The sequence below is a fragment of the Meriones unguiculatus genome, chromosome 5 (genome assembly GCF_030254825.1).
Source record: "Meriones unguiculatus strain TT.TT164.6M chromosome 5, Bangor_MerUng_6.1, whole genome shotgun sequence".
NCBI lineage: Eukaryota > Metazoa > Chordata > Mammalia > Rodentia > Muridae > Meriones > Meriones unguiculatus.
Window position 1 is genome coordinate 41,455,826 of NC_083353.1, and position 17,093 is coordinate 41,472,918.

The 17,093-nt window shown below is 49.5% G+C and overlaps 1 protein-coding gene across 1 annotated transcript in view; it reads right to left on the minus strand.

The window, feature by feature from the left end:
- The window catches only part of LOC110557350 (sperm motility kinase X-like), a 31,448-nt gene that overhangs the window by 59 nt on the left and 14,296 nt on the right, over window positions 1-17,093 (minus strand). The window contains exon 4 of the mRNA XM_060383386.1: window positions 28-1,029. Coding sequence (XP_060239369.1) covers window positions 28-1,029 — 1,002 coding nt within the window. The remainder of the gene's footprint in view (window positions 1-27; window positions 1,030-17,093) is intronic.

Here is a 17,093-nt window from a genome sequence, read left to right on the forward strand (position 1 = left end):
TGGCTGCCTGGGTTTCTCAAGATTCACCTGGTTGTGGCCACAGTCCCCCGCAGGTGACTGGTGCTGCAATATAAGGTAAGTTGCCATCACCTCGTCGTATTTTTGGTCTCTCAGGGATTCAATGATTACTTCAGGCTTATAGCCCATGACTCTCATGGTCCCGACAATGCTAGGGCTCGGGGTGCCTGGTAGGCTAGGGGTGGAGGTAGGTGGTGAACGTGCCTCACTGGCCCTGATCACGGGGCGCCTCATGATGTCCTTGATGGTGGGCCTTCTGCCGGGATTGATTATCAGTAATTCCAAGATGACATTGAAAATGTCGATAGAAACATGCTTAGGAATGGTGAAGTTGCCTGAGGTGACCTCGTTCCTCATGCCTGCCACAGATTTGGCTTGGAAAGGGAAGTGCCCAGCCACCATGAGAAAGAGGAGAATCCCTAAACACCACATGTCGATGGGGTACGCATCGTATTCCCCCCGTGCAAAGAGTTCTGGGGCACAATAGGGCAGAGTGCCACAGAAACCCCGCAGCTTCTGCCCAGGAGTTACTTTCACAGCGAGGCTAAAATCAATCAGCTTGGCATTCCCCCTGCAGTCCATAAGGATGTTGGTGGCTTTTATATCTCTATGGACAACTTGATTGTTATGACAGTAATTCACTGCATGCACCACCTGAGTAAATATCCTTTCAGCCTCGCACTCCGGTAGAGACCCCCGTTCCAGGATCCGCCGCAGCAGCTCTCCCTCTGAGGCATGCTCCATCACCAGGTAGGTGATCTCTTCCGTCTCGATCACGTGAAAAAGTTTGATGATATTGGGGTGGTTCATGGATTTCATAACGCTTATTTCACTGTTAAAAATCGAGTTGTACTTCTTCTTATTTCTAAGGAGTTTTACAGCCACACAGGTCACAGTGGGAACATGGAAGGCGAGTTTCACTTCAGAAAAATGTCCATGTCCCAGAGTCCTCATCATTCTATAGTCGGTGTTGAAGGGGTCCTCCACAGAGGAGCAGGCCTCCATGTCCTGCTTCAGAGTCAGGCCCTCCTCCTTCATATGGCTAGAGAAAAAAAGTTCAATGAGAAAGTTGACAGACTTAAAATCAGGCCTAGGAGAGTATTTAGAGCTATGAATTCCTACATCCAAAAGACTAGGAAAGGAAGGAAGGAAGAGGTCAGACACATTTCAGACCACCTAACTGGGTACTTAAATGCTTAGATAGACAAGAATGAAGTATGTTCCAAAGCAGTGTAGAGCAAACTACGACAGATTGTTTGGACAGGAATCAACTGCAAACTGGAAGAACCAACCAAAGGATTCTAGAAACTAAGAGCCACTGATAAGAAAGGACGGTCATCCCCTAACCCTGAGCTCACCTGTACTGGGAGAGAGCAGGCACGAATAAAATTAGATGCGAGAGAAGTATATAGAACAACAGACACCTGCCAAGCCCGGCGGTGTCCGTGCTGGGCAGCCAGGCCCTGAGTCCAGGTACAACTAGCTCTGCAAAGGACCTACCGAAATTTGGTTCTTAGGATCCAGGTCAGGTGGCTCACAATTACTCCAAACCCAGCTCTAGGAGATCCTACACCACGGGCCTCTGAGGGCATCCATACACATGTTCACATGCCCACACGCAAGTGCACTCTCTGCTACGACACATCAATTACATGGTGATAATGTCTATCTAGATAATGCTACAGGGAGTTGTGATCTCCCACAGAAGAGCTGCACATCAAACCTAGTTCCAAGAGTACATGCTCTTGAAATGATGGGCCAGCTCTCCAGATTACCCCATCCCCAAAAATCTTTACTTTAAAACAAAGAGGGTCCCTTACATGAATTGGAGGAGACTTTCTGTGTACAAAATAAACATAATAAAATGTTCTCAGATAGAAAACAGAATGAACTTACTATGATGGTTCAAAATCTTCACAAATCCAGGAATGTCCTGTCACGGGTGCAGAAGTCAAATTACTCTCTAACAAGAACTTCTGCTCTGTAAGACAAGAGGAGAGGAGAATGGTGTGAGTGTGTGAGGGAGGGACTAGAAGGAGAGTTTATGTTTATTAAACAAACATAATAAAATATTGTAGGTTAGAGAACAGAAGGCACTTACTATAGGGTGGTCAAAACAGCTACTAAAATGTGAGTCTTGTTTAGTCTGTCACGGGTACAGAAGTCCAGTTGCTCTCCAACCAAGAGCTTCTGCTCTGTAAGACAGGAAGCAGGCTCAGCCAGAGCCTTAAGTGGATAGGTGTCACAATGGCTCCTTGTGGTGTCAGAGCAAGGAATGGACCAGTGATCCCTAGGCACATCCCCCTGGTTCCCTCACATTCTGTCCTCAGGGACAGAAAAGCTGATCTAGGGCAGTGGGGCAGTAGGGGCCTGAGGAAGCTGTTTCCACTCCAGTGTCTGTCCACAGTGATGCCCCGAGACCCACCTCTTCCTGCTAGGTCAACTGCCCAAGGTCCACAGTTTGCCCCACGTGGTGCCACCTGGTTGGAACATTGTTCAAACACTTGATTCTTTGTGGGACTCTTGACACCCAAACCTTAAGGAGGACACACACACACACAGACACTCTACATCTAGACATGAAACAACTAGCTGTGTCCTGACTGAGAGTCCTTCAAGGGTCAGCTGATGGACCTTAGACAAGAGGTTGCCGTGAAAGTCAGGAAAGTCTCATAAAGGATAAACACTTGGCAGTTGGCAAAGCTAGAAAAGTGGAAGCAGGAGGATCAGTTCAAGTCCTCTTTGGCCACACAGAGATGCTGAGGCCAGCCTGTGCTACAGGAGACCCTGCCTCACCAAATACAAAAGCAATAGCAAAGAGAAGATGAGGAAGGACTGCTTTTGTTTTCTGAATGACCTAGGTTCCCAACTGCTTCAAAAGTTCAAGGTTGCTGTTACACTCGGGGCCTAGCCACAAGTGCTTGTGACAACAACGCTGGAGGGTGGAGGGCTGATCAGCCATTTCCATGCTCCTGAAGCTAGGCTGCTGTCACCTCCCACCTAAAGTCATCAGTTTTTCACATTAAGTGGACCTCACAACACCCACCCAAGCTGCGGGACATACGCCATAGTAACTGGGTGGAAGTTTACAGGAGGTCAACAAGGATGTTCACTCTTCAGAGAACGTGCATCACTCACTTGAGCACTGGATAGCAAGTCTAGTTAACTAAACCATCACACAATGAACGGGAGACACAGGTACCGTTCAGCAACGGGCACCAAAGCGCAACTTGCCAGTTTTGTAATCAGATATCAGATTTTTGGAAGTCACAGACCATAGACATTCCGCTCATCACCAACACCTTGGCAAAACAGAAAGGAACCTGAAGGGCTTTGTTGCTGGACCATGAAGGTTCTGTTACCCACTGCCTTTCCCCAAACATGAACAGATTAAGGTTGGAGGAAGGAGTTTTATCCAAGCCTAGACTTAGAAATTTGGGTAGACTGTCCTAGACCATAAAAAGTCCCCTGTTTCTCCAAAAAGACAGGTGCTTATTTTGGGGCTTGGGGTCTGTGCAGTCCTGGGCAGATAATTCCAGCACTAGGCGGTTTTTGTTCCTGAATATGTTCTTTGAGCTGTACGACCAGCAGAACTCAAGAGCACAGGCTCGACCCTTTGCTTCAAAATCATTATTGGCCATCCCTCCGGTGCCTGATAACACCCTAGCTTGGTGGCATAATCCCCCACCTCAAGATAGAAGATAACCCACGAACGTACAGCTGCAGGCAGAGAGAAGGACAGAAGTAGGCTGGAGGGACAGGGCATGGCAAGTCTCACCAAGGAAAGTCCCATCCTTCCTCAAAGAACAAGCTCCTTTTAGACTTACACTTATTCTATCCCTGAATTCCTTTTCAACTGCCCTGTTCCACACTCACCATCACAAGATCTGAGATGACGCTTGTCTCTAGCCCCTTTGTTGGACTAATGCCTCTTGACCTGCCAGGTAGATCCTGAGATAACCAGCTAGGAGGAGCCTTTGTGCTAGAGCCCAGAGAACATCCCGTGTGTCCATCAGTCCTCTGGACAGGAGTCCACGGCACTTGGCCCGTACTTGTACTTGGGAAGCAAGGTGCTGAACAGCAAAGGGAAAGAGTGAGGGGCTTGGAAGGGGTGGGCAGTAGGCAGTGTCATTGGGGAATGTATTCAAATTTCCCCATATACATGTATGGAACTGTCACTGGGCGATCGATCACTCGTGTTGTGTAGTTGATATAAATACTGTGATAGCGAGATACAATTAAAGTGAGCGTGAGATAGATGAAGAATATAATAAGCATATTCATGCCTGAAACCAATGAATGAATAAACAGAGGCAATTGCCACAAAACCGACAGTGTTAGAGGGAAACTCAATCAGCAGAGGGTCAACTGGTCTGGTTGTCCTAGGGGAGCTGGCCAATGCTGTGATTCACCAACTCTCAAACCATTCAATCTAGCAACCAATGGCTGCCACACTTGATGGGCCCAAACCCAGTCCCATTGAGTTCTGTATGTGGCAAGGTTCCACCATTCCTCACAAGGACTCTTTGTGAAGTCAGAGCAAGGAAGGACCTAGCCATTCCTGGGCACCAACCACATCGATTCCCCCAGTTTCTGCCTGCAAGGACAGGGAAGGCATGGTAGCAGGAAAGGCAGGTAGCCGAAGGAGTAGGGACCTGAGCCAGCCAGCCAGTTCTGTCCAGTTTTCCCTTGGTGCCAGTGACCCTCTTCCTCCTGTAAGACCCCACTTCCCCACACAATGCCACATGCCGGGGCCCAGTGTTCAAACACGTGACTCTTTGTGGTACATTTGCCGTCTCAAGGAGCAGGCTCCAGAGGGTTGTCTTCCGGTGCGCTGTGGACACTGATGCCCATCCTTTAGGGCACAGGTAGCATGCTTCCCTTTCCCCCTGCTCCCTGGCACTCTAGCGGCTCTCTGCATACAAAGCTCAGCACATACACATTCATCAAGGACCTCAGTTCCTTTCTCATTCAACTCAGGTGAACGAGAAATGGAGAGTGGCCTCGGGCTGAGGTTAGGATGCTGTGTTGGCTAATCACTGTTGTCAAAATGAGTACACCAGGAATTAACTGAGAGGGTGGCTCTCAGGAGTCTATGGGGTGACCCTACCTGAGACTCCTAGCAGCAGGGGATATGGAGCCTGATGTGGCCCCCTCCTGCAGCCATGCATGACTTCCAGTCAAGGGGGCCAGTGGAGGGAACTCACCCACCCACAAAGCCTTCCACCCAAAGTGTGCCCCGCCTACAGGAAATGCAGGATTCAACAGGGAGCCCAGATGGAGGGAACTGGCAACCAATGACCAACCCAACTTGAGACCGACCCTAGGGGAGAGAGAGGCAACCTTTGACTCTACTAATAATACTGTACTCTGCTTGCAGATGGGAGCCTAGCATAACTGTCTTCTGAGAGGCTTCATCCAGCAGTGAATGGAAACAAATGCAGAGACCCACAGCCAAACACTAGATGTAGTTTGGGAAATCATGTGGAAGAGTGGGAGGAAGGAGTGAGGGAGCTGGAGGGGTCAAAGATACCACGAGAAGACCCACAGAATCAACTAAACCAGGTCCATGGGGGCTCACAGAGACTGAATCACCAACCAAAGGGGCATGCCTGGGCTGGACCTTGGCCCCCTACACATATGTAGCAGAGGTGCAGATTGTCCTTCATATTGGTGCCCTAACAACGGGTGCCCTAACAAGGGCTGTCTCTTCCTCTGTTGCCTGCCTTTGGATCCCTTTGCCCTAGCTGCTCTGCCTTGTCTGTTGTCAGTGGGAGAGGATGCATGCAGTCCTTTTGGCAACTTGATGTGCCAGGGTGAGCTGGTGCCCATAGGGGACCTCCCTTTCTCTGAGGGGAATGGGAGTGGGGAACGGTGTGAGGGCGTGTGAGGGAGGGAATAGGAGGACAGTTTATGTTTATGAAACTTACTCTACCGTGGTCTGAAATCTTCAAAAATCTAGGAATGTCTTGTCACGGGTGCAGAAGTCCAGTTACACTCTAACAAGAACTTCTGCTCTGTAAGACAAGAGGAGAGGAGAATGGTGTGAGTGTGTGAGGGAGGGACTAGAAGGAGACTTTATGTTTATTAAACAAACATAATAAAATGTTGTTGGTTGGAGAACAGAAGGCACTTACTATATGGTGGTCAAAACAGCTTCTAAAATGCGAGTATAGTTTAGTCTGTCACGGGCACAGAAGTCCAGTTGCTCTCCAACCAAGAGCTTCTGCTCTGTAAGACAGGAAGCAGGCTCAGCCAGAGCCTTAAGTGGATAGGTGTCACAATGGCTCCTTGTGGTGTCAGAGCAAGGAATGGACCAGTGATCACTAGGCACATCCCATTGGTTCCCTCACATTCTGTCCTCAGGGACAGGAATGTTGGTCTAGGGCAGTGGGGCAGTAGTGGCCTGAGGAAGCTGGTTACACACTAGTGTCTGTCCACAGTGATGCCCAGAGACCCACCTCTTCCTGTCAGGCCCACTGCCCAAGGTCTACAGTTTGCTCCACGTGGTGCCACCTGGTTAGAACATTGTTCAAACACTTGATTCTTTGTTGGACTCTTGACACCCAAACCTTAAGGAGGACACACACACACACACACACACACACACACACACACACACTCTACATCTAGACATGGTACAACTAGCTGTGCCCTGACTGAGAGTCCTTCAAGGATCAGCTGATGGACCTTAGACAAGAGGTTGCCGTGAAAGTCAGGAAAGTCTCATAAAGGATAAAGACTTGGCAGTTGGCAAAGTTAGAAAAGTGGAGGCAGGAGGATCATTTTAAGTCCTCTTTGGCCACACAGGGATGCTGAGGCCAGCCTGTGCTACAGGAGACCCTGCCTCACCAAATACAAAAGCAATAGCAAAGAGAAGATGAGGAAGGACTGCTTTTGTTTTCTGCATGACCTAGGTTCCCAACTGCTTCAAAAGTTCAAGGTTGCTGTTACACGCGGGGCCTAGCCACAAGTGCTTGTGACAACAACGCTTGAGGGTGGAGAGCTGATTAGCCATTTCCATGCTCCTGAAGCTAGGCTGCTGTCACCTCCCACCAAAAGTCATCAGTTTTTCACATTATGTGGACCTCACAGCACCCGCCCAAGCTGCGGGACATACGCCAGAGAAACTGGGTGGAAGTTTACAGGAGGTCACAAGGATGTTCACTCTTCAGAGAACGTGCATCACTCACTTGAGCACTGGCAGCGTTCAGCAACGGGCACCAAAGCGCAACTTGCCAGTTCTGTAATCAGATATCAGATTTTTGGAAGTCACAGACCATAGATATTCCTCTCATCACCAACACCTTGGCAAAACAGAAAGGAACCTGAAGGGCTTTGTTGCTGGACCATGAAGGTTCTGTTACCCACTGCCTTTCCCCAAACATGAACAGATTAAGGTTGGAGGAAGGAGTCTTATCAAAGCCTAGACTTGGAAATTTGGGTAGGCTGCCCTTGACCATAAAAAGTCCCCTGTTTCTCCAAAAAGACAGGTGCTTATTTTGGGGCTTGGGGTCTGTGCAGTCCTGGGCAGATAATTCCAGCTCTAGGCGGTTTTTGTTCCTGAATATGTTCTTTGAGCTGTAGGACCAGCAGAACTCAAGAGCACAGGCTCGACCTTTTGCTTCAAAATCATTATTGCCCTCCCCTCCGGTGCCTGATAACACCCTAGCTTGGTGCCATAATCGCCCTCCTCAAGATAGAAGATAACCCACGAACGTACAGCTGCAGGCAGAGAGAAGGACAGAAGTAGGCTGGAGGGACAGGGCATGGCAAGTCTCACCAAGGAAAGTCCCATCCTTCCTCAAAGAACAAGCTCCTTTTAGACTTACACTTATTCTATCCCTGAATTCCTTTTCAGCTGCCCTCTTCCACAATCACCATCACAAGATCTGAGCTGACGCTTGTCTCTAGCCCCTTTGTTGGACTCATGCCTCTTGACCTGCCAGGAAAATCCTGAGATAACCAGCCTGGAGGAGCCTCTGAGCTAGAGCCCAGAGACCCATTGGTGTCCTTCCTTGAGAGACCATCCCGTGTGTCCATCAGTCCTCCGTACAGGAGTTCACGGCACTTGGCCCGTACTTGTACTTGGGAAGCAAGGTGCTGAACAGCAAAGGGAAAGAGTGAGGGGCTTGGAAGGGGTGGGCAGTAGGCAGTGTCATTGGGGAATGTATTCAAATTTCCCCATATATATGTACGGAACTGTCACTGGGCGATCGATCACTCGTGTTGTGTAGTTGATATAAATACTGTGATAGCGAGATACAATCAAAGTGAGCGTGAGATAGATGAAGAATATAATAAGCATATTCATGCCTGAAACCAATGAATGAATAAATAGAGGCGATTGCCACAAAACCGACAGTGTTAGAGGGAAACTCAATCAGCAGAGGGTCAACTGGTCTGGTTGTCCTAGGGGAGCTGGCCAATGCTGTGATTCACCAACTCTCAAACCATTCAATCTAGCAAACAATGGCTGCCACACTTGATGGGCCAAAACCCTGTCCCATTGAGTTCTGTATGTGGCCAGGTTCCACCATTCCTCACAAGGACTCTTTGTGATGTCAGAGCAAGGAAGGACCTAGCCATGCCTGGGCACCAACCACACCGATTCCCCCAGTTTCTGCCCGCAAGGACAGGGAAGGCATGGTAGCAGGAAAGGCAGGTAGCCGAAGGAGTAGGGACCTGAGCCAGCCAGCCAGTTCTGTCCAGTTTTCCCTTGGTGCCAGTGACCCTCTTCCTCCTGTAAGACCCCACTTCCCCACACAATGCCACATGCCGGAGCCCAGTGTTCAAACACGTGACTCTTTGTGGTACATTTGCCGTCTCAAGGAGCAGGCTCCAGAGGGTTGTCTTCCGGTGCGCTGTGGACACTGATGCCCATCCTTTAGGGCACAGGTAGCATGCTTCCCTTTCCCCCTGCTCCCTGGCACTCTAGCGGCTCTCTGCATACAAAGCTCAGCACATACACATTCATCAAGGACCTCAGTTCCTTTCTCATTCAACTCAGGTGAACGAGAAATGGAGAGTGGCCTCGGGCTGAGGTTAGGATGCTGTGTTGGCTAATCACTGTTGTCAAAATGAGTACACCAGGAATTAACTGAGAGGGTGGCTCTCAGGAGTCTATGGGGTGACCCTACCTGAGACTCCTAGCAGCAGGGGATATGGAGCCTGATGTGGCCCCCTCCTGCAGCCATGCATGACTTCCAGTCAAGGGGGCCAGTGGAGGGAACTCACCCACCCACAAAGCCTTCCACCCAAAGTGTGCCCCGCCTACAGGAAATGCAGGATTCAACAGGGAGCCCAGATGGAGGGAACTGGCAACCAATGACCAACCCAACTTGAGACCGACCCTAGGGGAGAGAGAGGCAACCTTTGACTCTACTAATAATACTGTACTCTGCTTGCAGATGGGAGCCTAGCATAACTGTCTTCTGAGAGGCTTCATCCAGCAGTGAATGGAAACAAATGCAGAGACCCACAGCCAAACACTAGATGTAGTTTGGGAAATCATGTGGAAGAGTGGGAGGAAGGAGTGAGGGAGCTGGAGGGGTCAAAGATACCACGAGAAGACCCACAGAATCAACTAAACCAGGTCCATGGGGGCTCACAGAGACTGAATCACCAACCAAAGGGGCATGCCTGGGCTGGACCTTGGCCCCCTACACATATGTAGCAGAGGTGCAGATTGTCCTTCATATTGGTGCCCTAACAACGGGTGCCCTAACAAGGGCTGTCTCTTCCTCTGTTGCCTGCCTTTGGATCCCTTTGCCCTAGCTGCTCTGCCTTGTCTGTTGTCAGTGGGAGAGGATGCATGCAGTCCTTTTGGCAACTTGATGTGCCAGGGTGAGCTGGTGCCCATAGGGGACCTCCCTTTCTCTGAGGGGAATGGGAGTGGGGAACGGTGTGAGGGCGTGTGAGGGAGGGAATAGGAGGACAGTTTATGTTTATGAAACTTACTCTACCGTGGTCTGAAATCTTCAAAAATCTAGGAATGTCTTGTCACGGGTGCAGAAGTCCAGTTACACTCTAACAAGAACTTCTGCTCTGTAAGACAAGAGGAGAGGAGAATGGTGTGAGTGTGTGAGGGAGGGACTAGAAGGAGACTTTATGTTTATTAAACAAACATAATAAAATGTTGTTGGTTGGAGAACAGAAGGCACTTACTATATGGTGGTCAAAACAGCTTCTAAAATGCGAGTATAGTTTAGTCTGTCACGGGCACAGAAGTCCAGTTGCTCTCCAACCAAGAGCTTCTGCTCTGTAAGACAGGAAGCAGGCTCAGCCAGAGCCTTAAGTGGATAGGTGTCACAATGGCTCCTTGTGGTGTCAGAGCAAGGAATGGACCAGTGATCACTAGGCACATCCCATTGGTTCCCTCACATTCTGTCCTCAGGGACAGGAATGTTGGTCTAGGGCAGTGGGGCAGTAGTGGCCTGAGGAAGCTGGTTACACACTAGTGTCTGTCCACAGTGATGCCCAGAGACCCACCTCTTCCTGTCAGGCCCACTGCCCAAGGTCTACAGTTTGCTCCACGTGGTGCCACCTGGTTAGAACATTGTTCAAACACTTGATTCTTTGTTGGACTCTTGACACCCAAACCTTAAGGAGGACACACACACACACACACACACACACACACACACACACACACACACTCTACATCTAGACATGGTACAACTAGCTGTGCCCTGACTGAGAGTCCTTCAAGGATCAGCTGATGGACCTTAGACAAGAGGTTGCCGTGAAAGTCAGGAAAGTCTCATAAAGGATAAAGACTTGGCAGTTGGCAAAGTTAGAAAAGTGGAGGCAGGAGGATCATTTTAAGTCCTCTTTGGCCACACAGGGATGCTGAGGCCAGCCTGTGCTACAGGAGACCCTGCCTCACCAAATACAAAAGCAATAGCAAAGAGAAGATGAGGAAGGACTGCTTTTGTTTTCTGCATGACCTAGGTTCCCAACTGCTTCAAAAGTTCAAGGTTGCTGTTACACGCGGGGCCTAGCCACAAGTGCTTGTGACAACAACGCTTGAGGGTGGAGAGCTGATTAGCCATTTCCATGCTCCTGAAGCTAGGCTGCTGTCACCTCCCACCAAAAGTCATCAGTTTTTCACATTATGTGGACCTCACAGCACCCGCCCAAGCTGCGGGACATACGCCAGAGAAACTGGGTGGAAGTTTACAGGAGGTCACAAGGATGTTCACTCTTCAGAGAACGTGCATCACTCACTTGAGCACTGGCAGCGTTCAGCAACGGGCACCAAAGCGCAACTTGCCAGTTCTGTAATCAGATATCAGATTTTTGGAAGTCACAGACCATAGATATTCCTCTCATCACCAACACCTTGGCAAAACAGAAAGGAACCTGAAGGGCTTTGTTGCTGGACCATGAAGGTTCTGTTACCCACTGCCTTTCCCCAAACATGAACAGATTAAGGTTGGAGGAAGGAGTCTTATCAAAGCCTAGACTTGGAAATTTGGGTAGGCTGCCCTTGACCATAAAAAGTCCCCTGTTTCTCCAAAAAGACAGGTGCTTATTTTGGGGCTTGGGGTCTGTGCAGTCCTGGGCAGATAATTCCAGCTCTAGGCGGTTTTTGTTCCTGAATATGTTCTTTGAGCTGTAGGACCAGCAGAACTCAAGAGCACAGGCTCGACCTTTTGCTTCAAAATCATTATTGCCCTCCCCTCCGGTGCCTGATAACACCCTAGCTTGGTGCCATAATCGCCCTCCTCAAGATAGAAGATAACCCACGAACGTACAGCTGCAGGCAGAGAGAAGGACAGAAGTAGGCTGGAGGGACAGGGCATGGCAAGTCTCACCAAGGAAAGTCCCATCCTTCCTCAAAGAACAAGCTCCTTTTAGACTTACACTTATTCTATCCCTGAATTCCTTTTCAGCTGCCCTCTTCCACAATCACCATCACAAGATCTGAGCTGACGCTTGTCTCTAGCCCCTTTGTTGGACTCATGCCTCTTGACCTGCCAGGAAAATCCTGAGATAACCAGCCTGGAGGAGCCTCTGAGCTAGAGCCCAGAGACCCATTGGTGTCCTTCCTTGAGAGACCATCCCGTGTGTCCATCAGTCCTCCGTACAGGAGTTCACGGCACTTGGCCCGTACTTGTACTTGGGAAGCAAGGTGCTGAACAGCAAAGGGAAAGAGTGAGGGGCTTGGAAGGGGTGGGCAGTAGGCAGTGTCATTGGGGAATGTATTCAAATTTCCCCATATATATGTACGGAACTGTCACTGGGCGATCGATCACTCGTGTTGTGTAGTTGATATAAATACTGTGATAGCGAGATACAATCAAAGTGAGCGTGAGATAGATGAAGAATATAATAAGCATATTCATGCCTGAAACCAATGAATGAATAAATAGAGGCGATTGCCACAAAACCGACAGTGTTAGAGGGAAACTCAATCAGCAGAGGGTCAACTGGTCTGGTTGTCCTAGGGGAGCTGGCCAATGCTGTGATTCACCAACTCTCAAACCATTCAATCTAGCAAACAATGGCTGCCACACTTGATGGGCCAAAACCCTGTCCCATTGAGTTCTGTATGTGGCCAGGTTCCACCATTCCTCACAAGGACTCTTTGTGATGTCAGAGCAAGGAAGGACCTAGCCATGCCTGGGCACCAACCACACCGATTCCCCCAGTTTCTGCCCGCAAGGACAGGGAAGGCATGGTAGCAGGAAAGGCAGGTAGCCGAAGGAGTAGGGACCTGAGCCAGCCAGCCAGTTCTGTCCAGTTTTCCCTTGGTGCCAGTGACCCTCTTCCTCCTGTAAGACCCCACTTCCCCACACAATGCCACATGCCGGAGCCCAGTGTTCAAACACGTGACTCTTTGTGGTACATTTGCCGTCTCAAGGAGCAGGCTCCAGAGGGTTGTCTTCCGGTGCGCTGTGGACACTGATGCCCATCCTTTAGAGCACAGGTAGCATGCTTCCCTTTCCCCCTGCTCCCTGGCACTCTAGCGGCTCTCTGCATACAAAGCTCAGCACATACACACTCATCAAGGACCTCTGTTCCTTTCTCATTGGACTCAGGTGAACGAGAAATGGAGAGTGGCCTCGGGCTGAGGTTAGGATGCTGTGTTGGCTAATCACTGTTGTCAAAATGAGTACACCAGGAATTAACTGAGAGGGTGGCTCTCAGGAGTCTATGGGGTGACCCTACCTGAGACTCCTAGCAGCAGGGGATATGGAGCCTGATGTGGCCCCCTCCTGCAGCCATGCATGACTTCCAGTCAAGGGGGCCAGTGGAGGGAACTCACCCACCCACAAAGCCTTCCACCCAAAGTGTGCCCCGCCTACAGGAAATGCAGGATTCAACAGGGAGCCCAGATGGAGGGAACTGGCAACCAATGACCAACCCAACTTGAGACCGACCCTAGGGGAGAGAGAGGCAACCTTTGACTCTACTAATAATACTGTACTCTGCTTGCAGATGGGAGCCTAGCATAACTGTCTTCTGAGAGGCTTCATCCAGCAGTGAATGGAAACAAATGCAGAGACCCACAGCCAAACACTAGATGGAGTTTGGGGAATCTTGTGGAAGAGTGGGAGGAAGGAGTGAGGGAGCTGGAGGGGTCAAGGATACCACGAGAAGACCCACAGAGTCAACTAACCCGGGTCCATGGTGGCTCACAGAGACTGAATCACCAACCTAAAGGGCAAGCCTGGGCTGGACCTTGGCCCCCTACCCATATGTAGCAGAGGTGCAGATTGTCCTTCATATTGGTGCCCTAACAACGGGTGCCCTAATAAGGGCTGTCTCTTCCTCTGTAGCTTGCCTTTGGATCCCTTTGCCCTAGCTGCTCTGCCTTGTCTGGGTGTCAGTGGGAGAGGATGCATGCAGTCCTTTTGGCAACTTGATGTGCCAGGGTGAGCTGGTGCCCATGGGGGACCTCCCTCTCTCTGAGGGGAATGGGAGTGGGGAACGGTGTGAGAGCATGTGAGGGAGGGAATAGGAGGACAGTTTATGTTTATGAAACTTACTCTACCGTGGTCTGAAATCTTCAAAAATCTAGGAATGTCTTGTCACGGGTGCAGAAGTCCAGTTACACTCTAACAAGAACTTCTGCTCTGTAAGACAAGAGGAGTGGAGAATGGTGTGAGTGTGTGAGGGAGGGACTAGAAGGAGACTTTATGTTTATTAAACAAACATAATAAAATGTTGTAGGTTAGAGAACAGAAGGCACTTACTATATGGTGGTCAAAACAGCTTCGAAAATGCGAGTATAGTTTAGTCTGTCACGGGCACAGAAGTCCAGTTGCTCTCCAACCAAGAGCTTCTGCTCTGTAAGACAGGAAGCAGGCTCAGCCAGAGCCTTAAGTGGATAGGTGTCACAATGGCTCCTTGTGGTGTCAGAGCAAGGAATGGACCAGTGATCACTAGGCACATCCCATTGGTTCCCTCACATTCTGTCCTCAGGGACAGGAATGCTGGTCTAGGGCAGTGGGGCAGTAGGGGCCTGAGTAAGCTGGTTACACACTAGTGTCTGTCCACAGTGATGCCCAGAGACCCACCTCTTCCTGTTGGGCCCACTGCCCAAGGTCTACAGTTTGCTCCACGTGGTGCCACCTGGTTAGAACATTGTTCAAACACTTGATTCTTTGTTGGACTCTTGACACCCAAACCTTAAGGAGGACACACACACACACACACACACACACACACACACACTCTACATCTAGACATGGTACAACTAGCTGTGCCCTGACTGAGAGTCCTTCAAGGGTCAGCTGATGGACCTTAGACAAGAGGTTGCCGTGAAAGTCAGGAAAGTCTCATAAAGGATAAATACTTGGCAGTTGGCAAAGCTAGAAAAGTGGAAGCAGGAGGATCAGTTCATGTCCTCTTTGGCCACACAAAGATGCTGAGGCCAGCCTGTGCTACAGGAGACCCTGCCTCACCAAATACAAAAGCAATAGCAAAGAGAAGATGAGGAAGGACTGTTTTTGTTTTCTGAATGACCTAGGTTCCCAACTGCTTCAAAAGTTCAAGGTTGCTGTTAAACTCAGGGCCCAGCCACAAGTGCTTGTGACAACAACGCTTGAGGGTGGAGGGCTGATCAGCCATTTCCATGCTCCTGAAGCTAGGCTGCTGTCACCTCCCACCAAAAGTCATCAGTTTTTCACATTAAGTGGACCTCACAGCACCCACCCAAGCTGCGGGACATACGCCAGAGAAACTGGGTGGAAGTTTACAGGAGGTCACAAGGATGTTCACTCTTCAGAGAACGTGCATCACTCACTTGAGCACTGGATAGCAAGTCTAGTTAACTAAAGCATCACACAATGAAAGGGAGACACAGGCACCGTTCAGCAACAGGCACCAAAGCGCAACTTGCCAGTTCTGTAATCAGATATCAGATTTTTGGAAGTCACAGACCATAGAGCCTCCTCTCATCACCAACACCTTGGCAAAACAGAAAGGAACCTGAAGGGCTTTGTTGTCGGACCATGAAGGTTCTGTTACCCACTGCCTTTCCCCAAACATGAACAGATTAAGGTTGGAGGAAGGAGTCTTATCCAAGCCTAGACTTGGAAATTTGGGTAGACTGCCCTTGACCATGAAAAGTCCCCCGTTTATCCAAAAAAGACAGGTGCTTATTTTGGGGCTTGGGGTCTGTGCAGTCCTTGGCAGATAATTCCAGCACTAGGCGGTTTTTGTTCCTGAATATGTTCTTTGAGCTGTAGGACCAGCAGAACTCAAGAGCACAGGATCGACCCTTTGCTTCAAAATCATTATTGCCCTCCCTTCCGCTGCCTGATAACACCATAGCTTGGTGCCATAATCGCCCTCCTTAAGGCAGAAGATAACCCATGAACGTACAGATGCAGGCAGACAGGAGGACAGAAGTAGGCTGGAGGGACAGGGCATGGCAAGTCTCACCAAGGAAAGTCCCATCCTTCCTCAAAGAGCAAGCTCCTTTTAGACTTATACTTATTCTATCCCTGAATTCCTTTTCAGCTGCCCTGTTCCACAATCACCATCACAAGATCTGAGCTGACGCTTGTCTCTAGCCCCTTTGTTGGACTCATACCTCTTGACCTGCCAGGTAGATCCTGAGATAACCAGCTAGGAGGAGCCTCTGTGCTACAGCCCAGAGACCATCCCGTGTGTCCATCAGTCCTCTGGACAGGAGTCCACGGCACTTGGCCCGTACTTGTACTTGGGAAGCAAGGTGCTGAACAGCAAAGGGAAAGAGTGAGGGGCTTGGAAGGGGTGGGCAGTAGGCAGTGTCATCAGGGGAATGTATTCAAAGTTCCCCGTGTCCATGTACGGAAGTGTGACTGGGCCAGTCAGTTCTGTCCAGTTTTCCCTTGGTGCCAGTGACCCTCTTCCTCCTGTAAGACCCCAGTTTATGTGCGAATATGTGAAGCTTAGTTAGTGGGTAATTCCTTTCCATATTTGATGCGAAAATGGAAAATTAACTTGTTCTTTAGAATAAGCAGTGAAATCCTAATAATACAGTGTCAGCGGAATCAGGGAGGAAAACGCATGTTTAGCTACTGCCAGTGTCATTTTGCCCTGGGGTTTGTGGGGTTCAGGATAGGGGCAGGAAAACCCGGATGCTCTGCTAAGTCCAACCGAACACTGTTGGATGTGGGATTTGTGAACACAGCCCTAAGATTAGTTGGGAAAACATCCCAGGATTAAACTGGTTCAGCTGAAGGCAGAGGATGGTGGCTGTGGAGCAATAGGGTAAGACTATTGAACTCCTTTGGTTTTCCTGATGAGTGAAAATGGATCCCAAAGCCTTTGTAATGGCTTTGCAACCCTCCAGGTTGCTGGCCACCATGGTTGCTGTTGGAGCCTTAAGGATTGCATTCTTGCTAAGAATCCTACAATGACTGTGTCCCCATTTTACAGATGGAAAACTGCGGCTTTTTGATGGTCATCGTTTATCGTTGTTTGTTTTTCAAGACAGTTTTCTCTGTGTAGCCCTGGCTGTTCTGTCGTTTACTCTGTAAACCAGGCTGATCTCAAACTCAGACAGCCACCTTTCTCTGTCTCCCAAGTGAAAGATTAAAGACTTACACCACACACACAGACACACACACACACAC